This window comes from Pleurodeles waltl, chromosome 4_2, assembly GCF_031143425.1.
Source record: "Pleurodeles waltl isolate 20211129_DDA chromosome 4_2, aPleWal1.hap1.20221129, whole genome shotgun sequence".
In the NCBI taxonomy this organism is placed as follows: Eukaryota; Metazoa; Chordata; class Amphibia; order Caudata; family Salamandridae; genus Pleurodeles; species Pleurodeles waltl.
This window is the reverse complement of record NC_090443.1, coordinates 894,039,158-894,065,441: the sequence shown is the minus strand read 5'-3', so window position 1 is coordinate 894,065,441 and position 26,284 is coordinate 894,039,158. Positions and strand designations below refer to the sequence as shown.

At 44.9% G+C, this 26,284-nt stretch overlaps 1 protein-coding gene across 1 annotated transcript in view; it reads right to left on the bottom strand.

Annotated features, from left to right (window-relative positions):
• EPS15 (epidermal growth factor receptor pathway substrate 15) overlaps positions 1-26,284 on the bottom strand; it is a 792,619-nt gene that overhangs the window by 318,776 nt on the left and 447,559 nt on the right. The window contains exon 14 of the mRNA XM_069232684.1: positions 18,126-18,287. Coding sequence (XP_069088785.1) covers positions 18,126-18,287 — 162 coding nt within the window. The remainder of the gene's footprint in view (positions 1-18,125; positions 18,288-26,284) is intronic.

The window sequence follows — 26,284 nt, the reverse complement described above, 5'->3', positions numbered from 1 at the left end:
CAAAGTGACTCCTGTGCTGTCAGTCCATTGGTCACACCACAGTACAGAAGTAAATGTCATTTGGATATGATATGTAGAGAGGATGTGAGCTAGAGTCCTACAATAGGAATGGAGTCCTGTGTAACTGTCATACGTGATGGTCAATAAGTAAGTGAAATGACGAATGAAAAAATGAAAAAACATTTGTGGAAAACCAGCAACACTACAAGCTAATTATTGCAGGTAAGTAACATTTATCGTTTGCAGCATGTGCTGCTGTAGATCACATGCTGTGCATAGACTATAAAGCAGTATCCACCTCCCTAAAACAGGTTCTTGCGAGCAGGGATGGAAAGTTGGTGGAATATAGTTTTAAGTACAGTTTGACCAACATGCGCTTCTTGTTGGGTATAAATGTACACACGGTAATGCTTAGTGAACGTGTGGATGTCAGACCATGTAGCATCTTTGCAAATATCTTCAAGAGGAATGTTGTCCAGGAAAGCCATAGTGGCTCCATTTTTAGAAGTTGAATGTGCTCTTGGTACAAAGCGTAGTGCGCGCTAGGCTTTAGCACAGCAAAGCTAACTATATTTGACAATCTACCTGAATGGCCCACTTTGGAAATTGGTTTTCCCAGGACAGGCTTCCCAAAGGCACCTAAGAGCTGCTTGGTTTGCATTAATGATTTTATATGATGAATGCAGTAAACAGAAGCTCTTTTAACATCTAATGTGTATAGCTTAATCTGTAAGTGAATGTGGGTGGGATGAATTGTTTCATTAACATAGAAGGGGAAGACAACCCAATCTTTGTGCACTTGGATACATGGCTCAGCAACTGTTAAAGTTTGCAGTTCACTTACTCTACGAACGTAAAGGATTAAAATGAGGAAGGCCACTCTAGCTCCTCAAATGAGGATCCCATGAGCTGCATAATGACAATGATAAGATGCCATGATTCAGCATGACAATATTCTTAAACGGATAACACTTTTTAAGCTTTCCAAAAAGGCTTCAACAACAGCGATTTAGCAGATGGACTGATGCACCAGTTTTTGTAGGTAAGCAACTACAGTAGCTGGGTGAACCCTTATAGAAGTGTATGCTAGTCCTGCCTTTCTTTAAGGGCACTAAGTAAAAAATAATATCATTTACTGAGGCCTATAAGGGATGTTTGTGTACACTGGTATTAATAGACAAATGCTTTCCATTTAGCCACAGAACATGCAATCAAAGTGTTTTCAGTTTTCCTTTAGAATTTGTAGCATGCCTCTGGGAGTTGTAGATATCTCAGGTGCCAGATTGTAAGATTCAGTGCTCCGAGACAGCTGGAACAACTGACCTTTATGTTGCATGAGGTGGTCTGGGTGCAGTGGCAGCTTTTTGTGGGTATGTACTGCCATTTATACAAATAGCGAGTACTATGGCTATCATACCCAGGAGAGAGCTATGAGGATTAATCTCCTTGGTGTATGCCTCAATTTTCTGATTACATATGAAGTGAGCAATAGTGGGTGAAAAGCATAAGCTGTTAATCCACAGTGCATGGCACATGGATTGTGTGAGAGCATCTGGAGGTGCAGCTTTAGCATTTTGTGTTCTTACACAGTGAAAACAGGTCTACTGTCAGGGTTCCCTAACAGTGGAAATATTGCTTGAGGACCTGGGTGTTGGTTTTCCATTTGTGTGTTAATACATATCACTGAGCAAGTCCGCAAAGCCGGTGTCCACTCCCAGGACAGGTTCCACTACTAAGGGAACCTTGTAACAAACAGTCCGGTGCCAGATCCATTGCAGTTTATGCTGAACACTAGACTCTACCATCACTAGCTTCTCACACTACCCAGTCACTTGTGATCACTGTCTTACAATGTACTCTTGCAAAGTGGTGTAGTGACTAATCCAGTGCAGTACACCATCATTCCCAACAGCTTCATTATTATTCTCATTATCTGAGAATGCGACATCTGGTAAAGTAGAAATGGCCTTCGGAATGTTAACACCCTCTCACTGGTTGTTCAGGTTTGCCTGTGACTGTATTGAGTATCGCTGTTAAGAAAGGTTGCATCTATTGGGAGAAAGGTGAGCTATATTTGGATTGGCAGTGAATCTCAATATGTGAAGGAGTGATAGTGTTTGATGAGTGAGGCATTCCACTCATCAGCTGTTCTTTACCAAACCGGTCGACACAGAAAGGAAAAATGTGGATTTCACTGCGTCAAAGATGCGCTGCTACCAATGCCAGACATTTTGCAAATATAGAAGGGGCTGTGTGACTCCAATAGTAGCACTCTGATTTGACCGTGAATTCCATTAACCACAAACCTGAAGTACTTGCAGTGAGCTGGATGAGTGGATGGAAATATGGAAGTAGGTGTTGATAAGGACTTCCAGTGCAGAGGCAGAGTACCTTGGCATGTAGCCTTGGGCTCTGGAGCACGAGGAGTTTCAGGCACAGAGACACTTTGGTAACTAAGGATCGTACCAACAGTCGAGACCTTTTGGATGTGGTCCCGGACATACAGCATGGCTCTGTGTGTGCCGTTTCTTGTCCTGGATCAGTCCGTTCAAGGTTAAATCTTGAATGAACGGTCCAGTGTGTGTGATGTATGAAAAAACCTAGGTGTAATCTTTGCGGTCCGTGTTAGTTTTGTTGAGGGCCTTGAAGAAGACTGTTCTGCACATGGATTTTCGTCTCCTCTTCCCACTGGTCCCTGGACTACCAAAAGCATCCCTGCCCCCATAGGCTATCTGAGATAGTCACTTCTACTTCCTTGACCTCTTATTTGGACGGTGGAACAGGAGGGCCTCATTGCTTAGTCCTAGGATGCACTGTGAGAAAGTAGCCTCTTTCTAGCCTTGTTACCCCCACTTTTGGCCTGTTTGTGAGTGTATGCCAGGGTGTTTTCACTGTCTCACTGGGATCCTGCTAGCCAAGGCCCAGTGCTCACAGTGAAAACCCTATGTTTTCAGTATATTTGTTATGTGTCACTGGGACCCTGCTAGTCAGGACCCCAGTGCTCATAAGTTTGTGGCCTATATGTATGTGTTCCCTGTGTGGTGCCTAACTGTCTCACTGAGGCTCTGCTAACCAGAACCTCAGTGGTTATGCTCTCTCATTTATTTCCAAATTGTCACTAACAGGCTAGTGACCATTTTACCAATTTACATTGGCTTACTGGAACACCCTTATAATTCCCTAGTATATGGTACTGAGGTACCCAGGGTATTGGGGTTCCAGGAGATCCCTATGGGCTGCAGCATTTCTTTTGCCACCCATAGGGAGCTCTGACAATTCTTACACCGGCCTGCCACTGCAGCCTGAGTGAAATAACATCCACGTTATTTCACAGCCATTTTACACTGCACTTAAGTAACTTATAAGTCACCTATATGTCTAACCTTTACCTAGTAAAGGTTAGGTGCAAAGTTACTTAGTGTGAGGGCACCCTGGCACTAGCCAAGGTGCCCCCACATTGTTCAGGGCCAATTCCCCGGACTTTGTGAGTGCGGGGACACCATTACACGCGTGCACTACATATAGGTCACTACCTATATGTAGCTTCACAATGGTAACTCCGAATATGGCCATGTAACATGTCTATGATCATGGAATTGCCCCCTCTATGCCATCCTGGCATAGTTGGCACAATCCCATGATCCCAGTGGTCTGTAGCACAGACCCTGGTACTGCCAAACTGCCTTTTCTGGGGTTTCACTGCAGCTGCTGCTGCTGCCAATCCCTCAGACAGGTTTCTGCCCCCCTGGGGTCAAGCCAGGCTTGTCCCAGGATGGCAGAACAAAGGACTTCCTCTGAGAGAGGGTGTTACACCCTCTCCCTTTGGAAAATGGTGTGAAGGCAGGGGAGGAGTAGCCTCCCCCAGCCTCTGGAAATGCTTTCTTGGGCACAGATGTGTCCAATTCTGCATAAGCCAGTCTACACCGGTTCAGGGACCCCTTAGCCCTGCTCTGGCGCAAAACTGGACAAAGGAAAGGGGAGTGACCACTCCCCTGACCTGCACCTCCCCTGGGAGGTGTCCAGAGCTCCTCCAGTGTGCTCCAGACCTCTGCCATCTTGGAAACAGAGGTGCTGCTGGCACACTGGACTGCTCTGAGTGGCCAGTGCCACCAGGTGACGTCAGAGACTCCTGCTGATAGGCTCCTTCAGGTGTTAGTAGCCTATCCTCTCTCCTAGGAAGCCAAACCCTCTTTTCTGGCTATTTAGGGTCTCTGTCTCTGGGGAAACTTTAGATAACGAATGCAAGAGCTCAGCCGAGTTCCTCTGCAACTCTCTCTTCACCTTCTGATAAGGAATCGACTGCTGACCGCGCTGGAAGCCTGCAAACCTGCAACATAGTAGCAAAGACGACTACTGCAACTCTGTAAAGCTGATCCTGCCGCCTTCTCGACTGTTTTCCTGTCTGTGCATGCTGTGGGGGTAGTCTGCCTCCTCTCTGCACCAGAAGCTCCGAAGAAATCACTCGTGGGTCGACGGAATCTTCCCCCTGCAACCGCAGGCACCAAAAAGCTGCATTACCGGTCCCTTGGGTCTCCTCTCAGCACGACGAGCGAGGTCCCTCGAATCCAGCAACTCTGTCCAAGTGACCCCCACAGTCCAGTGACTCTTCAGTCCAAGTTTGGTGGAGGTAAGTCCTTGCCTCACCTCGATAGACTGCATTGCTGGGAACCGCGACTTTTGCAGCTACTCCGGCCTCCGTGCACTTCCGGCGGAAATCCTTTGTGCACAGTCCAGCCTGGGTCGACGGCACTCTAACCTGCATTGCACGACCTCCTAAGTTGTTCTCCGGCGACGTGGGACTTCTTTGTGCGACTTCGGGTGAGCACCATTTCACGCATCCTCGTAGTGCCTGTTTCTGGCACTTCTCCGGGTGCTACCTGCTGCTGAGAGGGCTCCTTGTCTTGCTCGACGTCCCCTCTCTCTTCTGGTCCAATTTGCGACCTCCTGGTCCCTCCAGGGCCACAGCAGCATCCAAAAACGCTAACCGCACGATTTGCAGCTAGCAAGGCTTGTTGGCGTTCTTTCGGCGGGAAAACACTTCTGCACGACTCTCCACAGCGAGAGGGATCCGTCCACCAAAGGGGAAGTCTCTAGCCCTTTTCGTTCCTGCAGAAACCGCAGCTTCTTCTGTCCAGTCGAAGCTTCTTTGCACCCGCAGCTGGCATTTCCTGGGCATATGCCCATCTCCGACTTGCTTGTGACTTTTGGACTTGGTCCCCTTGTTCCACAGGTACCCTAGATTGGAAATCCACAGTTGTTGCATTGTTGGTTTGTGTCTTTCCTGCATTATTCCTCTAACACGACTTCTTTGTCCTTAGGGGAACTTTAGTGCACTTTGCACTCACTTTTCAGGGTCTTGGGGAGGGTTATTTTTCTAACTCTCACTATTTTCTAATAGTCCCAGCGACCCTCTACAAGGTCACATAGGTTTGGGGTCCATTCGTGGTTCGCATTCCACTTTTGGAGTATATGGTTTGTGTTGCCCCTATCCCTATGTTTCCCCATTGCATCCTATTGTAATATACATTGTTTGCACTGTTTTCTAAGACTATACTGCATATTTTTGCTATTGTGTATATATATCTTGTGTATATTTCCTATCCTCTCACTGAGGGTACACTCTAAAATACTTTGGCATATTGTCATAAAAATAAAGTACCTTTATTTTTAGTATAACTGTGTATTGTGTATTCTTATGATATTGTGCATATGACACGAGGTGGTACTGTAGTAGCTTCACACGTCTCCTAGTTCAGCCTAAGCTGCTCTGCTAAGCTACCATTATCTATCAGCCTAAGCTGCTAGACACCTTATACACTAATAAGGGATAACTGGGCCTGGTGCAAGGTGCAAGTACCCCTTGGTACTCACTACAAGCCAGTCCAGCCTCCTACATTGGTTGTGCAGCGGTGGGATAAGTGCTTTGAGACTACTTACCACTCTTGTCATTGTACTTTTCATAAGAGAAAAATATACAAAACAAGGTCAGTGTATATACACATAGCCAAAAAGTTTTGCATTTCCTCTTTTCACTCTTTTCTAAGTGCTGAAAAGTACTTCTAACTTTCTAAAAAGTTTTAAAAGTTTTTTTCTCTGTCTTTCTACAAGCTCTGACAAACTTTTTTCTCTTTTTCTATCACTTTAACTCTCTCTAAAATGTCTGGCACAGGCCAAAATGTTGATCTGTCCAAACTTGCATATGACCACCTTAGCTGGAAAGGAGCAAGGAGTCTCTGTATAGAGAGAGGTTTGAGTGTAGGGAAGAATCCTTCCTTAGAACTGTTACTTAACATGCTTAGAGAACAGGATAAGGCTAGAAGTGCCCCATCTGTTGAAAAAGTAGCTAATGGTTCTCAATCTGATCCAGGGACTCCCCCAGGAAAAGATTCAGGAAAGAAACTTCCTAGCCTGCCCATTACTAGACAGTCTAGCATAGTTGGTAATGATGATGAGCCACACCATATAAATAGTGTTGTCTCACATCATAGCAAAAGCATTTATTCTCACCATACTGGTAGTGATGTTTCTGTTAGCCAAGCTGTTAGGGTGGCTTCTGTAAGGGACAGGTCTCCTTCTGTCCATTCTCACCATACTTCTGTTTCAAGGCATGTCCCTCCCACCCACCCTGATGACAGATTGTTAGACAGGGAGCTCAATAGATTGAGAGTGGAACAAACCAGACTGAAGCTCAAGAAGCAACAGCTGGATGTGGATAGACAGACTTTAGAAGTAGAGAAGGAGAGACAGAAACTGGGTTTAGAAATCCATGGTGGCAGCAGCAGTATTCCCCATAGTCATCCTGCAAAAGAGAATGATTCCAGGAATCTGCACAAGATAGTTCCCCCTTATAAGGAGGGGGATGACATTAACAAGTGGTTTGCTGCACTTGAGAGGGCCTGAGTTGTACAGGATGTCCCTCAAAGGCAGTGGGCTGCTATCCTATGGCTATCATTTAGTGGAAAAGGTAGGGATAGGCTCCTTACTGTGAAAGAAAATGATGCTAATAATTTCCAAGTTCTTAAGAATGCACTCCTGGATGGTTATGGCTTAACCACTGAACAGTACAGGATAAAGTTCAGAGAGACCAAAAAGGAGTATTCACAAGACTGGGTTGATTTCATTGACCATTCAGTGAAGGCCTTGGAGGGGTGGTTACATGGCAGTAAAGTTACTGATTATGACAGCCTGTATAACTTGATCCTGAGAGAGCATATTCTTAATAATTGTGTGTCTGATTTGTTGCACCAGTACCTGGTAGACTCTGATCTGACCTCTCCCCAAGAATTGGGAAAGAAGGCAGACAAATGGGTCAGAACAAGGGTGAACAGAAAAGTTCATACAGGGGGTGACAAAGATGGCAATAAGAAGAAAGATGGTGAAAAATCTCAAGATAAGCATGGGGATAAGGGTAAAACCAAAGATCCCACTTCAAATCTTAAACACTCTTCAGAGGGTGGGGATAAAACTAATTCTTCCTCTTCTTCTCAACCTGCACACATTAAAAAGCCTTGGTGCTTTGTGTGTAAAAACAGAGGCCATAGGCCAGGGGATAAGTCCTGTCCAGGTAAACCCCCTGAGCCTACCACCACTAATACATCAAGCTCTAGTGCCCCTAGCAGTAGTGGTACTAGTGGTGGGACTGCTGGCAACAGTCAAGCAAAGGGTGTAGTTGGGTTCACTTATGGGTCCGTCATAGAACCTGGGGTAGTCAGTCCCAAGACAGTTTCTGTCACACCTAGTGGCATTGGCCTTGCCACACTGGCTGCTTGTCCCCTTACAATGGATAAGTACAGGCAGACAGTTTCAATAAATGGTGTTGAGGCCTTGGCCTACAGGGACACAGGTGCCAGTATCACTTTGGTGACTGAAAACCTAGTGGCTCCTGAAAAACACATCATTGGACAACAGTATAAAATTATTGATGTCCATAACTCCACTAAGTTTCTTCCCTTAGCTAAAATTCAGTTTAGTTGGGGTGGAGTTACTGGCCCTAAGCAGGTGGTGGTATCACCTAGCTTACCTGTAGACTGTCTCTTAGGTAATGACCTAGAGGCCTCAGGTTGGGCTGATGTAGAGTTTTATGCCCATGCAGCCATGCTGGGCATCCCAGAGGAATTGTTCCCTCTCATTTCTACTGAAATGAAAAAGCAAAGGAGAGAAGGCCTGAAAACTCAGGATCCCTCTCCATCAACAGGTAAAATGGGTATCACAGTATCCCCTAACCACCCTGCCATTCAGGATACCATTCCTGTGGTGGGAGAAACCTCTCCTGGGGTGGCACCTGTTCCAAGGGAATCAGCAGTTGGCAAAACTGGACTCCCTGAGGTAGAAGTAACTCTCTGTGGGATAACTAACATTGGTGAGAAAAAGAGCACCATTTTAGTTAACATGGAGCATCCCTCCAACCCTCCCAGAGAAACTTTAGTGCAGAAACTCGGCACTGCCTCACAACACTTAGGACAGCATCCCTGCCCTAGTGTGGAGCTCATAGGACAGCATCCCTGCCCTGCTCCAACTCAAGAGAAACAGCATCCCTGTTCTCTCTTCCAACCATATGGACAAAGTTTTTGCCCAGCTATGGCTTTTCTGAGACAGCATCCCTGTCTGGCATTTCCATCACTACAAATAGGTTCAGTGGACAATTCCCACTGCTCTAAACTAAAACTTACTGATAGAAACTCTGAAAATACATCTTCACATTGTTGCTTAGCTAAAAAACTTCAAACAGGGTGGTTCACATCCCTACAGGGAGGTAACCATATAGTGGATGATAAAGGGAGTAACCAGTCTATTGCAGAGCTACTCTCTACTTATCACCACTTAGACAATAAAGTCTCAACTGGCCAAGGTTAGCCTTATTGTCCTTCATTTGGGGGGGGGGGGGGTTGTGTGAGAAAGTAGCCTCTTTCTAGCCTTGTTACCCCCACTTTTGGCCTGTTTGTGAGTGTATGCCAGGGTGTTTTCACTGTCTCACTGGGATCCTGCTAGCCAGGGCCCAGTGCTCACAGTGAAAACCCTATGTTTTCAGTATGTTTGTTATGTGTCACTGGGACCCTGCTAGTCAGGACCCCAGTGCTCATAGGTTTGTGGCCTATATGTATGTGTTCCCTGTGTGGTGCCTAACTGTCTCACTGAGGCTCTGCTAACCAGAACCTCAGTGGTTATGCTCTCTCATTTATTTCCAAATTGTCACTAACAGGCTAGTGACCATTTTACCAATTTACATTGGCTTACTGGAACACCCTTATAATTCCCTAGTATATGGTACTGAGGTACCCAGGGTATTGGGGTTCCAGGGGATCCCTATGGGCTGCAGCATTTCTTTTGCCACCCATAGGGAGCTCTGACAATTCTTACACAGGCCTGCCACTGCAGCCTGAGTGAAATAACGTCCACGTTATTTCACAGCCATTTTACACTGCACTTAAGTAACTTATAAGTCACCTATATGTCTAACCTTTACCTGGTAAAGGTTGGGTGCAAAGTTACTTAGTGTGAGGGCACCCTGGCACTAGCCAAGGTGCCCCCACATTGTTCAGGGCCAATTCCCCGGACTTTGTGAGTGCGGGGACACCATTACACGCGTGCACTACATATAGGTCACTACCTATATGTAGCTTCACAATGGTAACTCCGAATATGGCCATGTAACATGTCTATGATCATGGAATTGCCCCCTCTATGCCATCCTGGCATAGTTGGCACAACCCCATGATCCCAGTGGTCTGTAGCACAGACCCTGGTACTGCCAAACTGCCTTTCCTGGGGTTTCACTGCAGCTGCTGCTGCTGCCAATCCCTCAGACAGGTTTCTGCCCCCCTGGGGTCAAGCCAGGCTTGTCCCAGGATGGCAGAACAAAGGACTTCCTCTGAGAGAGGGTGTTACACCCTCTCCCTTTGGAAAATGGTGTGAAGGCAGGGGAGGAGTAGCCTCCCCCAGCCTCTGGAAATGCTTTCTTGGGCACAGATGTGCCCAATTCTGCATAAGCCAGTCTACACCGGTTCAGGGACCCCTTAGCCCTGCTCTGGCGTGAAACTGGACAAAGGAAAGGGGAGTGACCACTCCCCTGACCTGCACCTCCCCTGGGAGGTGTCCAGAGCTCCTCCAGTGTGCTCCAGACCTCTGCCATCTTGGAAACAGAGGTGCTGCTGGCACACTGGACTGCTCTGAGTGGCCAGTGCCACCAGGTGACGTCAGAGACTCCTGCTGATAGGCTCCTTCAGGTGTTAGTAGCCTATCCTCTCTCCTAGGTAGCCAAACCCTCTTTTCTGGCTATTTAGGGTCTCTGTCTCTGGGGAAACTTTAGATAACGAATGCAAGAGCTCAGCCGAGTTCTTCTGCATCTCTCTCTTCACCTTCTGATAAGGAATCGACTGCTGACCGCGCTGGAAGCCTGCAAACCTGCAACATAGTAGCAAAGACGACTACTGCAACTCTGTAACGCTGATCCTGCCGCCTTCTCAACTGTTTTCCTGTCTGTGCATGCTGTGGGGGTAGTCTGCCTCCTCTCTGCACCAGAAGCTCCGACGAAATCTCCCGTGGGTCGACGGAATCTTCCCCCTGCAACCGCAGGCACCAAAAAGCTGCATTACCGGTCCCTTGGGTCTCCTCTCAGCACGACGAGCGAGGTCCCTCGAATCCAGCAACTCTGTCCAAGTGACCCCCACAGTCCAGTGACTCTTCAGTCCAAGTTTGGTGGAGGTAAGTCCTTGCCTCACCTCACTAGACTGCATTGCTGGGAACCGCGACTTTTGCAGCTACTCCGGCCTCCGTGCACTTCCGGCGGAAATCCTTTGTGCACAGTCCAGCCTGGGTCCATGGCACTCTAACCTGCATTGCACGACCTCCTAAGTTGTTCTCCAGCGACGTGGGACTTCTTTGTGCGACTTCGGGTGAGCACCGTTTCACGCATCCTCGTAGTGCCTGTTTCTGGCACTTCTCCGGGTGCTACCTGCTGCTGAGAGGGCTCCTTGTACTGCTCGACGTCCCCTCTCTCTACTGGTCCAATTTGCGACCTCCTGGTCCCTCCAGGGCCACAGCAGCATCCAAAAACGCTAACCGCACGATTTGCAGCTAGCAAGGCTTGTTGGCGTTCTTTCGGCGGGAAAACACTTCTGCACGACTCTCCACGGCGAGAGGGATCCGTCCACCAAAGGGGAAGTCTCTAGCCCTTTTCGTTCCTGCAGAAACCGCAGCTTCTTCTGTCCAGTCGAAGCTTCTTTGCACCCGCAGCTGGCATTTCCTGGGCATATGCCCATCTCCGACTTGCTTGTGACTTTTGGACTTGGTCCCCTTGTTCCACAGGTACCCTAGATTGGAAATCCACAGTTGTTGCATTGTTGGTTTGTGTCTTTCCTGCATTATTCCTCTAACATGACTTCTTTGTCCTTAGGGGAACTTTAGTGCACTTTGCACTCACTTTTCAGGTTCTTGGGGAGGGTTATTTTTCTAACTCTCACTATTTTCTAATAGTCCCAGCGACCCTCTACAAGGTCACATAGGTTTGGGGTCCATTCGTGGTTCGCATTCCACTTTTGGAGTATATGGTTTGTGTTGCCCCTATCCCTATGTTTCCCCATTGCATCCTATTGTAACTATACATTGTTTGCACTGTTTTCTAAGACTATACTGCATATTTTTGCTATTGTGTATATATATCTTGTGTATATTTCCTATCCTCTCACTGAGGGTACACTCTAAGATACTTTGGCATATTGTCATAAAAATAAAGTACCTTTATTTTTAGTATAACTGTGTATTGTGTTTTCTTATGATATTGTGCATATGACACTAGGTGGTACTGTAGTAGCTTCACACGTCTCCTAGTTCAGCCTAAGCTGCTCTGCTAAGCTACCATTATCTATCAGCCTAAGCTGCTAGACACCCTATACACTAATAAGGGATAACTGGGCCTGGTGCAAGGTGCAAGTACCCCTTGGTACTCACTACAAGCCAGTCCAGCCTCCTACATGCACCTATTGTCTATCTTCTCGGTGCCTTTTGGTCTTTTTGCATCAAAAACTTTCAAAAGCTGTACAGGCACATTCGCCATGGTCACGTGGGTGACAGAGGTCACAGACAAAGCCGGTCCAACAAGAGAAATGTACTATTGCAGTTGTTGCAAAATCTAAGTGACATTCTCTACACCCTCCCCACACAAGTCATTCTCATGTGACCTATTCCGCTGTAAGGTGGTCAAAGGTTGTATGAGGGTCTGGTGAGGCAGGGACTGTTTTATCAACAACTCAAGAAGAAAGTTACCATCTTATTTTCCTCCTGTTTGTAGAGAGAGAACTATTTTTCAACGCAGCAAGCATTCACATTTAGGTTGTCACTACACTATGCTTGTATTGTTTAAGGCTCCATCCAAAAAGGAAAAAAAAAAAGATAAATTAAAAAAAAATAATCAGTCAGTTACTGTGCGATTTTGACTACTACTACCAGTCAGTTCTACACAGCATTATATGGTTCACCAAATGTAAAACTTTAATACTTAAAAACAACTCAAGATCACATTTTTTAATGAGATTTCAAGCTATTAATAAAAGTGTTTCACACCGACAAACTGGTTTTAGGTGTGAATCGATTGCATCAAATGCAATAGAGGAGCAGAGACAAAGCTCAGTGCACCATATATCAGTAAGTGTGAAAATGAAACTAAGTGAAGAATTAAAACTCATAGATGCTTTCTGTTTTATAAAATATAAATAAAAAAACGATGAGTAGCTCGGAATGCTGTTTAACGGAAGCTTTTGGCACTGGTGACTGATGACAGGGATTTGACTGCACTTTGGCAGGTTTGGCTAATAGAGTGCATTCACCGAGGAACGTGGCAGACTACGCACACACAAACACATACACAAGCACAAAGAGCAATAGATGCAAGCAGGCATGCATATAACTAACAGACATCTAGGCATGCCTGCGAATGTGTGCACCAGAGAAACAGACAACAAATATGGACCCACATTAACAGATACAAGTACACAGACATCACAAAGGAACACATACAGACATATAGGTAGAATATACAACTTGTGAGTAATGTGAATGCACAAATGAATTAATGTGCATACATGTATTAATGAATGGACATTTGTTGTTTATGACTGGACTTGTTTTTTTGGCTTCGAAAGGATTTAATTCGTTTTTACTATGAAGCTGTTAGTGTTTTAAGAGCACAGATCAAACATGCTGGCACAGTTTCTGTGGTTTACTTTTTACTAAAATATATACAAAAAAAGCACACAGCAGGGTCTAATCTTCAATTTCCAGCAAGAACATTGGGTAGTGAAGAACAAGTTACTTACCTTCGGTAATGCCTTATCTGGTAGAGACAATTTTGGGTGCACAACCCTCCGCTGCTCCTGCAGCAGAAGATCCTCACGAAGGGGCAGTCTAATCGGAGGATTGATGGACATACTCAGCTGCTCAGGATACAAGACCCTCCGTGCCCAGTCCAGAGTTATAAGGATTACTTGAGCCTGGTTGTTCTTCATTTTCTTGAGAACTCTGGGCAGAAGTGATATGGGTGGAAAGGAGGCCAGAGATCCACTCAAGACAAAAAGCATCTCCAAGCGATTGCCACCTTGGAAACTCCAACATACAATACGGCTGACATTGTAGTTCTCTGTCGAGGCGAACAGATCTAACGAAGACTCTCTCCACTGCTGAAAGAGACCTTGCTCCACCTCCAGATGGAGACATTTTGTGATCCACTAGACATTTTTGTCTGAGTTTGTCTGCTTTGGCTTTCAGAGACCCTGCCAGATGTTGAACCACCAGGGATATGCCCTGCTGTTCTAGCACAGAGCCTCCTGATAAAGGGTCCACAATCCCACCCCTCCCCGATTGTTGCAGTACCACATGGAGGTGGTGTTGTCCGTGAATACCTGCACCATCTTTCCCTTGATAGAGTGAAGAAATGCTTTTAATGCTAGCCGGATCACATGTAGCTCCAACAGGCTGATGTGGAGTCCGGATTCTGCCAGAGACCGGATGCCTCTAAACTCCACCTCTCCCAGATGGCCGTTCTAACACAGGAGTGACGCATCTGTCACTATTGTCAGATCTGCTTGGGGAAGAGAGAGAGATCTGTCTCTGACCCAATCGTGGTTCGTTACCTGCTGCTGAGCTTCTGCAGTTCCCTCTGAGATCTGGAACTTGTGTGAGAGATTTCCCTGATGCTGTGCCCACTGGAACTGTAGGTCCCACAGAAGAGCCCACATATGCCACCTGGCTTGTGTCACCATCAGGATGCAGGAGGCCACGAGGCCCAGTAGCCTCAGAGTCATTCTCACCGAAATCCAAGAAAGAGCCTGAAACATAGGTACCATATCCTTAATATCTTGGACTTGCCGCTCAGGAGGATAAGCCCGGAACAGGACTGTGTCCAGACCAGCTCCACTGAAAGGTAATGACTGAGAGGGAGTTAGGTGTGACTTTGGCATGTCTATAGTGAACCCCAGCGAATGTAGGAGGTTTGCCACAGTCTGGAAGTGGGAGACGACAGTCTGGGGCAAGTCCGCCTGCAACAGTCAATCGTCAAGGAGGGGGGGGGGACTGAAACCCCTGTTCTGCACAGATGAGCTGCGACCACCGCAATCACCTTGGTGGACATCTGAGGGGCGTTGGTAAGGCCAAAGGGGAGCACGGTGAACTGAAAGTGCTCATGGCCCACCGTGAATTGCAAGTAATGTCTGTGGGCAGGCAGGACGGGAATACGGAAATAAGTGTCCTGCAAGTCCAGCACCACTATCCAGTCTCCTGTGTCCAGGGCAGATAGAACCTGAGCCAGAGTGAGCATTTTGAACTTCTTCTTGAGAAGCATACTGAGGGACCGAAGGTCTAGGATAGGGCGGAGGCCCTTGTCCTTTTTGGGCACCATAAATTAGCCAGAATAGCAACCACGACCTACTTCTGACACAAGGACCCCCTTCTATGGCTCCCTTGGCCAAAGGTGCCGTAACTTCCTCTTGGAGAAGTGCCAAGTGATCCTCTGTCATTCAATCATAGGACAGTAGCATGGACAGAGAAGGAGAAGGGAGTAGCCCCTTTGGACTATCTGCAAAACCCACCTGTCTGACATGATGGCCAGCGGAGTAGGTGATGGCGAATCCTGCCTGCAACTGGTCCCTGGTGGGGAAGCGTCAGACTAGGAAGGTTTCGAATCCTGCCTGCAACTGGTCCCTGGTGGGGAAGCGTCAGACTAGGAAGGTTTGGCGGCAGCTGCAGGGGGTGGAGGTCACGCGGGTGACTAGCCAGACCGCTGGCTCTCTGATCCATGAGGATGGTGGATCCCAGGTCCTCGGACAAACAGAGGCTGGGCAGCATGCACGGCACGCTGCCTGGAGAGGAATGAACGTGGTTGGGTGCCCCTTTCGCAGGCACAAAGGAGGGGGAAAAGCAGACTGAAGGGGATGAGGGGGCCCAAGGTCCTGGCCATTGCACAAGAATCCTTCAAGCACTTGTGTGATGAGCCTAGTTTCTCTCCGAAGAGATTGGTGCCATAAAAGGGAATGTCTATATGGCTAGTTTGGACATCCCCTGAAAAACCAGATGACCTCAACCAGGCATGTCGCCTCAAGGCCACTGTCGTAGCAACCTCTCTGCCCACTGAGTCGGTTGTGTCCAGTCACACTCACCTTCCACAAAACCCATCCAATCCACAGGCAAGCACAAGAGATAATGCCTCCTTAGGAGTCTATCATTCACTTGCAGCAGGAGCAATGCACAGATGCCTATAAACTAGGGCAACAGTACAAAACCAATGCAGCAAAACGTGAGTCATCTACCTTACTACACGTGTTACCTCAAACATTACACAGCTTCACCCAGACTCTGTGGAACACCAGATTGTCTCCAACCTCCTCCCTTATGATGGCCCCATCAGTACCTGACAGACTTGTAGCCAGAGAAATTCATCCCCAGGGCAAGTTCCTTTAACTCCTCAGAGGACTGTTCAAAGCACTGAGGCAAAACGTATTAGCTCTCCAGGATTCTAGGCACTAGCTAGTGAGCCTGCTTCTTTGCACAAACCAAGTGGTAGTTAATACCAGCCATGTCTTCCACTAACAATCCTACTTTAGTTGCCATATCAACTCATCTCCGTCTTAACGGCAAGAACAGCTTCTTGCTGTGGCTGCTCCCATATTGTGGGCAATTCAATCACATGCAATATACCTCATTGCCATAAAAATAAGGAGGTCATCATATAAGAGGTTAGAAATGCCTTAATCTATCCTTCTTAGAACACAAGTACAAACAACATGACACACACACAAACCTCCTCCTTCCAAGCAACAGTGCCCAACAACCTGCAGCAGATGAGCACAAAGAGCAATCACAGCACCCTTAATAGCATCAGAGATCATTTAGTCGGACAAGGCACAGAAAAAAACACCCTAGAAACGGCAACTGTTATTGATTCATTTACCATCATCTAAACTGGTGTTTCCTAATATATTCAAACCTGGTTATGGAACTTTAGTTTTAAAGAAGGAAATCTAGGCTGCTTTTATTTTATCAATATTTTCCACTTCTTACAGTCCTATGAGTCTCAGGCAACTATGAAATGTGTGGCTGCCTTTATCCAACTGACATAAGTTAAACAATCAACTACTGAGACTATTTATGTACACGTAGGGCTGGCAGCAGCTGGACTGCCATCCTGTGAGTGATGGATGATGCCCTTGACATTCTACATTCTGGATAATGGTAGAACCAATATTTTGACACTTTAAGATCAGAGGACTTTAATGACAATAATAAGGAGCTCTCCAAAACAACACATCGATTGTCATTAGCCAAACAAAGAAGACAACCCAGACCCCTTTGTTGTGTTAAGTCTGCAACTAGTTCCGAGGTAAAGAATGAACCACTTTCAAACATTTTACGATCACAAAAAGTTTAGGTCAAAAATAGAATTTCACACTCAGGTTAAAAAATTTTTTTTTTTTTTAAAAATCAACATATATCCAACCGTGGGAACGTCTTCAAACAAAGCTTCCACAAATTCTCTGGGGCATCAGGTATTTGTTGGGCAGGTAGAGGATACTATCCATTCTTATAAAAATAAGCGAGATGTCACCAGTTCTACTACACTTTGGAAGCTAAAACAGAGACTAGAAGCCTGCCACTCAAGAACCACAATGTGGCCATAGTCTTAGTGGTTTGTAAATAAATGTAATTTAACCAATTCTTAACAAATGCATTGGTCTTAGCAGCCCCTCAAAGTCGCTATGCTATGCAAACAAATGTACCTTTTTCTTAAATATCTTCCAATCGCACATTCTCCAAATTAATGCAAAACTATACCACTGTATAGCCGACGTTAACATTTCTAGGGCACGACGGTAAGAGAACGAACATTTTTATGGCATCAAGACAAATATGTGGAGTTATCAGGACGTTAATAGGATGTTTTGCGGTAACAAGCCTGAAGCTGTAGGGACTTTTCCTAAACTACCAAGCACACTGGCACTGGAAGAGGCCTAACAAGGACCCAGGCAAGTATGTCTCAACCCTATTACTGGGGATTCTGAGTAGGTGATGGCCCAAAAGTCACAATAAAAACGACTTAATCAAAATAGCCACTTCAAACTAGGAAGGATAAAACTGGAATAAGGAGACAAGAGGGGAAAGGGGGGATCTCACCATTTATCCTCAGGACAAGAGTGCATGGATCTTACCACATCTTTTACCAGTAGAACTACCCTGTCCCTTGAATTGCCAAAGAACCAAAGTAAAAAAAGAAAATAAAAAAAAGAAAGAGAAATGTACACACAGCTCCATGCTGAAATAGAAAAACACATAATAAACGTGAACTAAACACAAGCTGTAATCAGATGCCCAAGTACACCAGGAAAACAACCGGGTTAGGCATGTGCACCCACTTCTAGGGAAATATGTCACATGTACAGATCAAAAAAGGGAAGTGGTATAGGGAAGTGCAAGGTGTTGTCATACCACTCCCAAATTTTACTGTAACACTTGTGAACCATAATGAAAATTAACTTAAAGAACTTTCTTTGGTGCAGTTGCATATTTAATATCCAATTAGCATGTCTACGAAAAAAAAGACAGCCACTGGTTAGAGTAACTGCAAGCTGTATTGCTTGGCTTACCATTTTAACCTCCTCTGAGCATTTCTGCCTGATTTCACTCAACTGTTCCTCTAAATTGGCTTTCTGCTCATCAAGACCGTTGAGAATTTCCTCAACTTCTTGTTTCTGTGCCTGCAGTTTCTGTAGATTACTGCTCTCCCTCTCAACTTCTTCCTGCAAATCCTAAAGGCAAAACAAAAACATAATTTCAATATTTAGTAAGGCCACATCCAGATCAGACCCAGTTTCATATCCCAGAACACGAACACAGCAGACATACATATTATTGCAGTATTGTAAATGTAACAAGAGTAAAAAGAAAAATACCCAGAGACAAAACACATTCTAAGAAAAGGATGTCATAGGAAATTATCAAGACAGTTAAAATTATTTGTGAAACAGTTCTGCAGAAAATACAATGTGAAGATTATACTTTTTACAAGGGGCACTGATTGTAGAAAATGGAAGACATCTAGAGAGACTGATTAAAAAGAGGTAGTGTGAGGGTTAGTAAAAGTGCTCCCGCGTGTAGCAGCTCTTAAGGTAAGGGCCTTAAAAGGGAAGAACTTAATTTTAGATGGGCACATGAGGTCTGTGGGTAGAGAAATGTTGGATGTTTGAGCAATGAAACTGGTGCTTCAGTGGATAGGGTGGAGGTATGCACACATAAGTAAGGGAGGCAGACAGGATGTAGGGTTATGTGAATATTCGACTGAGGTATTTGTTGTCCACAGTGAGCCAGCCAGTTTTAAACTTTAAAGATAGTTGAGAAGCTTAAACACTGGTAGCAATGTTGAAATCTATTCCAAAGGTTTAAGATACAGTATGGGAAACCAAGGTGCAGGGTGTCATAGTAGTCTATCTTACTAATTTATAGTAATAACGAAGGATCGGGATAATAATTCAGATATGGCATGCCAGGTTTTGCAGAACTTTGTAAGATGTCAGCAGGCAGAGGAGCATGCTGCTGAAATGAACCAGAAGGAGACATGCAATCAAGGAAGACTGGAGTAGGTAGGAAGGAGATAGGGAGAACTGGGTGCAAGCTAAGAGAAAGAATCTGTAGAGGTGTGGGCAGGCGGAAGCTGGCAGATGATAGGAGATCTTAACAATGAAGACAAGTTCTTATTATGTGACAAAGTGGAAGGGCGATTTGGAGTTCGTCTGTGACAGGTCTGGACATATGCTTGTCTGGCTGGGACTGAAAAATTCAACTGGAGTGAATTCTCAAGTAGATAACTGTATCTGCTGCCCGGAAGGAGCTTTACTGATTTGTAGACTGTGGTAAATGTATTGCCACATCTCACCAAGCACATTCTCAAACCTGACCAATGGTAGACGAGAATTATAGCTAAATGGAAAAGGATCTGGGTGTGCAAATACTTGATACAAAATTTATGCAGGCATTGGCAATGCCAGTATGTCTGGCTTTAAAGGAACATGAATGGTAATGAGCATAAGAAGTCAATAGAAAGGGAATGAATGTGTAGTTGTGGAGAAGCAAAGAATTGTTGAATAATATTGGAGCAGGCTAAAAGGTTAGGTGACAGTTGCACTGTCAAGAAAGACCTAAAGGTCCACGTCGGTTAATGACTGGCTTCCTCCCAACTGTGCCACTGCCAGAGAAAAACAACATAAATTATCTAGTTTGATAGCATTACAGTGTCATGTGTGTTCCCTTGAAAGTTCAAGCCCAGACAGCTGGATAATTAACCAAAATGTTCACAGTTGTGTGGAGGGCAAGCATGTTTTTGTGGAAGCACACAACTTCTGGCCTATCATAGCATGTACTCCTGGTCCAAACACGTGGGTGGAGCCAAAGACAATCTCCTGGCGATTCTCACATAATTGCTGCGCTGTCAAATCAGACCATAAAAAGACTCACTAATATTATGATAATGACTAATAATGCACAGTTATGGTTTATGCATTAAAAAATTAAAAAAATGACATACTTAACCCCTGTGATCATAAGCAAAATGTGCCTGAACTTAGCAGATAGCTGTCCTTGATGTTACACAAGGAGAGCAAAGGTGGAACATTTACATGAGACCTCAATTGTGAAGGATTACTGGGATAAAGAGGTATCAACGATTGCATAAAACTGCTGACATGGCAATCACTGCAGCACTCACACAATGTGTAATAAAGCTATACCGAAGGTTTAAAAAAACTAATAAAAAAACGACACCACAAGATGGTAGCTCTGTCTCTACTCCTTGCAAAACAGTACACTGCCATACACTATATACAAGGGAGAAGCCCATAGTTTGGTGGGTGGTGTTGAATTTGTTGAAACTGGAATTACGTTTGGTTTAAGTACATTTAGATAAGACTGTTTTTGAGCGTAGGAAATTGAGGGAAATTTATGAAAGGTTGATTAGTGACTACACAGATAATGAATTATCTAGCTAAAAATATAATTTATGTTGATAAGAGAGCTATCTCAAGCAAAATGTCTCAACAAATCTAATTTTGCATTGGAAAATGCATTTTTTTCTTTTTAGGTTTCGACCAAATACACCTGTAGATGTCTGGGTAACTTCATGTTACCAGTACAGTACAACATACATATAGATACACCACCTAGCACCTTTCTTGACATTTTTTTTGAGTTGCCATTGCCTGGGTGTACTGTTCTTAAAGCAAAGCCATTTCCTGGAAGGGTACAAGGGGCTTTATAAAGTTCCTGTTTAACCACTTCATTTCTGTACTACTACCCCACTACAACCCCCTCACTGCCTCAGTGTCCCCACACCACTACTTCACTATCCTAGTTCAGGCTGTGGACCCATCCACAATCTGCTGTGGCCAAATATCACCCAGTACCATGAGCCGGCACTGCTCATGGTTTTGGCTTTCCCAATACTTTATGAATTACATTTTAAACACAAAGTCAAGCCATTCGGAAATAGGCAACGTGCACTTACTTGCTCAAGATTGCAGTCAATTTGGAATGGTTTGGCTTGACAATTATTGTAATGTAATTCAACGAGTATTGGCAAAGCCAAGACAAAGAGCCCCATCAGAGCAAAATACTTAGTGTTCCTTGCAATTCCTTTAACATGATATTTTGAGCGCGTCCAACCTCTTCGCCTTGTTGGTAATATAATCTCTTTTGGAGCCATTTCCGAAATTAACAGGTCGACGGCCGTAAGAGTCAATGTAGAAAACATATTATCTGCATACCCATTGGACGTATGCAAGCCAAAACAGTCTCAACCCTTTCCGAGAGGAGACTTATTTGCCATTTAAATGTGCCTTCTTTTTAACACTGAATGTAACTGCTGTAGCTATCAGACACCTCGTGCTACCAATACAGTACAAAATACATGCAGAGCACTGGCAGTCCTCAACATTCTGAAAAGGTGTAGCACTGAAGCTGGGATTGCACAGCGCTTTGTGCATGTCCATTCAAAATCTTTTCGAAGAAGCTGGCAACTGTGTGCCTTTCTAGAACATGCATACTTAGCTTGTGGCTGTGCTGCTCCAAACCTTGGCCTCCCAGATAAAGGATACTTCTCAATAAACGTAAAAGAAGGAAAATGTCACTTACCCAGTGTACATCTGTTCGTGGCATTAGTCGCTGCAGATTCACATGCTGTGCATAGTCCGCCGTCTGGTGTTGGGCTCGGAGTGTTACAAGTTGTTTTTCTTCAAAGAAGTATTTTCGAGTCACGAGACCGAGGGACTCCTCCCACTTCGGTTCCATTGCGCATGGGCGTCGACTCCATCTTAGATTGTTTTCCCCGCAGAGGGTGAGGTAGGAGTTGTGTATGCTAGTAATAGTGCCCATGCAATGGAATGAATACGTATGTACCAAATGAAGGTTAAAGTATTATATTTACAAATGTACAAATGTTGAAGATATACTTCCAAACGGCTACAGGCTCCCGGGGAGGCGGGTGGGCGCATGTGAATCTGCAGCGACTAATGCCACGAACAGATGTACACTGGGTAAGTGACATTTTCCGTTCGGTGGCATGTGTAGCTGCAGATACACATGCTGTGCATAGACTAGTAAGCAGTTATCTCCCCAAAAGCGGTGGTTCAGCCTGTAGGAGTGGAAGTAGTTTGAAATAAAGTTCTTAGTACGGCTTGCCCTACTGTGGCTTGTTGTGCAGATAACACATCTACACAGTAGTGTTTAGTAAATGTATGAGGCGTAGACCATGTTGCTGCCTTACATATTTCGTTCATTGGAATATTTCCTAGAAAGGCCATAGTAGCACCTTTCTTTCTGGTTGAGTGTGCCTTTGGTGTAATAGGCAGCTCTGTCTTTGCTTTAAGATAGCAGGTTTGGATGCACCTAACTATCCATCTGGCAATACCTTGTTTTGAAATTGGATTTCCTGTATGAGGTTTTTGAAAGGCAATAAATAGTTGTTTTGTCTTTCTAATTACTTTTGTTCTGTCAATGTAGTACATTAGTGCTCTTTTGATGTCTAATGTATGTAGTGCTCTTTCAGCTATTGAATCTGGCTGTGGGAAGAACACTGGTAATTCTACTGTTTGATTTAAGTGGAACGGTGAGATAACCTTTGGTAAGAATTTTGGGTTTGTTCTTAGAACTACTTTATTCTTGTGTATTTGAATAAATGGTTCTTGTATGGTAAACGCCTGTATTTCACTTACTCTTCTTAGAGATGTGATGGCAATGAGAAATGCAACTTTCCACGTTAAGTATTGCATTTCACAAGAATGCATGGGTTCGAAAGGTGGACCCATGAGCCTTGTTAAGACAATGTTGAGGTTCCATGAAGGAACAGGTGGTGTCCTTGGTGGTATAATTCTCTTTAGGCCTTCCATAAACGCTTTAATGACAGGTATTCTAAACAGGGAAGTTGAATGAGTAATCTGCAGGTAAGCAGATATTGCGGCGAGATGTATCTTTATGGAAGAGAAAGCTAGATTGGATTTTTGCAAATGTAGTAAATATCCTACTACATCTTTTGGAGACGCATGCAATGGATGAATTTGATTATGGCAGTAATAAACAAATCTTTTCCATTTACTTGCATAGCAGTGTCTAGTGGAAGGTTTTCTAGCTTGTTTTATGACCTCCATACATTCTTGTGTGAGGTCTAAGTGTCCAAATTCTAGGATTTCAGGAGCCAAATTGCTAGATTCAGCGATGCTGGGTTTGGATGCCTGATCTGTTGTTTGTGTTGTGTTAACAGATCTGGTCTGTTGGGTAGTTTGACATGAGGTACTACTGACAGGTCTAGTAGTGTCGTATACCAAGGTTGTCTTGCCCATGTTGGTGCTATTAGTATGAGTTTGAGTTTGTTTTGACTCAATCTGTTTACTAGTTATGGAAGGAAAGGGAGAGGGGGGAAAAGCGTACGCAAATATCCCTGACCAATTCATCCATAGAGCATTGCCTTGGGAGTACCTGTGTGGGTACCTGGATGCGAAGTTTTGGCATTTTGCGTTTTCTTTTGTTGCAAATAGATCTATTCGAGGTGTTCCCCAAATTTGAAAGTAAGTGTTCAGTATTTGGGGGTGAATTTCCCATTCGTGGATTTGTTGGTGATCCCGAGAGAGACTGTCTGCTAGTTGGTTCTGGATCCCTGGAATAAATTGTGCTATTAGGCGAATATGGTTGTGAATTGCCCAATGCCATATTTTTTGTGTTAGGAGACACAACTGTGTCGAGTGTGTCCCCCCTGTTTGTTTAAATAATACATTGTCGTCATGTTGTCTGTTTTGACAAGAATGTATTTGTGGGTTATCATGGGTTGGAATGCTTTCAACGCTAGAAATACTGCTAACAGTTCTAAGTGATTTATGTGAAACTTTTTTGATGTATGTCCCATTGTCCTTGGATGCTGTGTTGATTGAGGTGTGCTCCCCACCCTGTCATGGAAGCATCCGTTGTTATAACGTATGTTGGCACTGGGTTTTGGAAAGGCCGCCCTTTGTTTAAATTTGTACTGTTCCACCATAGAAGCGAGATGTATGTTTGGCGGTCTATCAACACCAGATCTAAAAGTTGACCCTGTGCCTGTGACCATTGTGATGCTAGGCACTGTTGTAAGGGCCACATGTGCAACCTTGCATATGGGACAATGGCTATGCATGAAGACATCATGCCTAGGAGTTTTAATACTATTTTTGCTTGTATCTTTTGTGTTTTTGTGGCCTGTATTAACTTGTGAAATGTTTGAACCCTTTGTGTACTTGGAGTGGCTATCCCTTTTGTTGCGTTGATTGTCGCTCCTAAGTATTGCTGTGTTTGACACGGCAAAAGGTGTGACTTTGCATAGTTGATGGAGAAACCCAGCTTGTGAAGGATTTGTATAACATAATTTGTATGATGTGAACACTTTGTTAGCGTGTTGGTCTTGATTAACCAATCGTCTAAGTAAGGGAACACGTGTATTTGCTGCCTTCTGATATGTGCAGCTACTACTGCTAGGCATTTTGTAAAGACTCTTGGCGCAGTTGTTATTCCGAATGGCAACACTTTGAATTGGTAATGTATTCCCTTGAATACGAACCTTAGGTATTTCCTGTGCGAAGGATGTATCGGTATATGGAAATACGCATCTTTTAGATCTAATGTTGTCATGTAGTCTTGCTGTTTGAGCAGTGGGATTACGTCTTGTAATGTGACCATGTGAAAGTGGTCTGATTTGATGTAGGTGTTTAGTGTTCTGAGATCTAGTATTGGTCTTAGAGTTTTGTCTTTTTTTGGTATTAGAAAGTACAGTGAGTAAACTCCTGTGTTCTTTTGTTGACGTGGTACTAGTTCTATTGCATCCTTTTGCAGTAATGCTTGAACTTCTAGTCCTAGAAGGTCTATATGCTGTTTTGACATAGTGTGTTTTCGGTGGGACGTTTGGAGGGAGTTGGAGAAATTCTATGCAATAACCATGTTGGATAATTGCTAAGACCCAAGTGTCTGTTGTTATTTCCTCCCAAGATTTGTAGAACTGGCTTAGTCTTCCCCCCACTGGTGTTGTGTGAAGGGGTTGTGTGACTTGTGAGTCACTGTTTATTTTGAGGGGTTTTGGGACCTTGAAATTTTCCCCGGTTTCTTGGGAATTGGCCCCCTCTGTATTGTCCCCGAAAACCTCCCCTTTGATATTGTCCCTGGTAGGTAGGTGGTCTTGTTTGTGAGGTGCTGGTTTCTGTGGGTTGACCTCGAAACCCTCCCCTAAAAGTTGTTTTACGAAATGTGCCAAATGTGCCTCTGCCCTGCGGGGAGTAGAGTGCGCCCATGGCTTTGGCTGTATCGGTGTCCTTTTTTAATTTTTCAATTGCAGTGTCGACCTCCGGCCCAAACAATTGCTGTTCATTAAACGGCATATTGAGCACAGCCTGTTGTATTTCGGGTTTGAACCCAGATGTGCGCAGCCATGCGTGCCTCCTTATCGTGACTGCAGTATTTATTGTCCTTGCAGCTGTATCCGCTGCATCCATGGAAGCCCGTATCTGATTGTTCGAGATACTTTGTCCCTCTTCCACCACCTGTTGCGCTCGTTTTTGGAACTCTTTGGGGAGGTGTTCGATGAGATGTTGCATCTCATCCCAATGAGCCCTGTCGTATCTCGCCAGGAGTGCTTGCGAGTTGGCGATGCGCCACTGATTTGCCGCTTGTGCTGCAACCCTTTTTCCCCGCTGCATCAAATTTGCGGCTCTCCTTGTCCGGAGGTGGTGCGTCGCCTGATGTATGCGAGTTGGCTCTCTTACGAGCTGCCCCCACAACTGAGTCTGGTGTCAGTTGTGATGTAATAAAAACAGGGTCTGTGGGCGGAGCCTTGTATTTTTTCTCCACCCTTGGAGTTATGGCTCTGCTTTTAACTGGCTCCTGAAATATCTGTTTCGAGTGCCTTAGCATTCCTGGAAGCATGGGAAGGCTTTGATAATGGCTATGGCTGGAGGACAGGGTGTTAAAGAGGAAGTCATCCTCAATAGGCTCCGAATGTAGCGAGACATTATGGAATTCGGCTGCCCTAGCTACCACCTGTGCATATGATGTACTGTCCTCAGGTGGTGACGGTTTAGTTGGGTACGACTCCAGGCTATAGTCCGATACTGGAGCGTCGTAGAGGTCCCATGCATCCGGATCATCCTGGCTCATTGTGGTATGAGCTGGTGAGTGTGTTAATGGTGGAGTTTGTGCCGGTGATGCATGAGTTGATGGTGGTGGAGAGGGTGGTGGAGTTACCTTC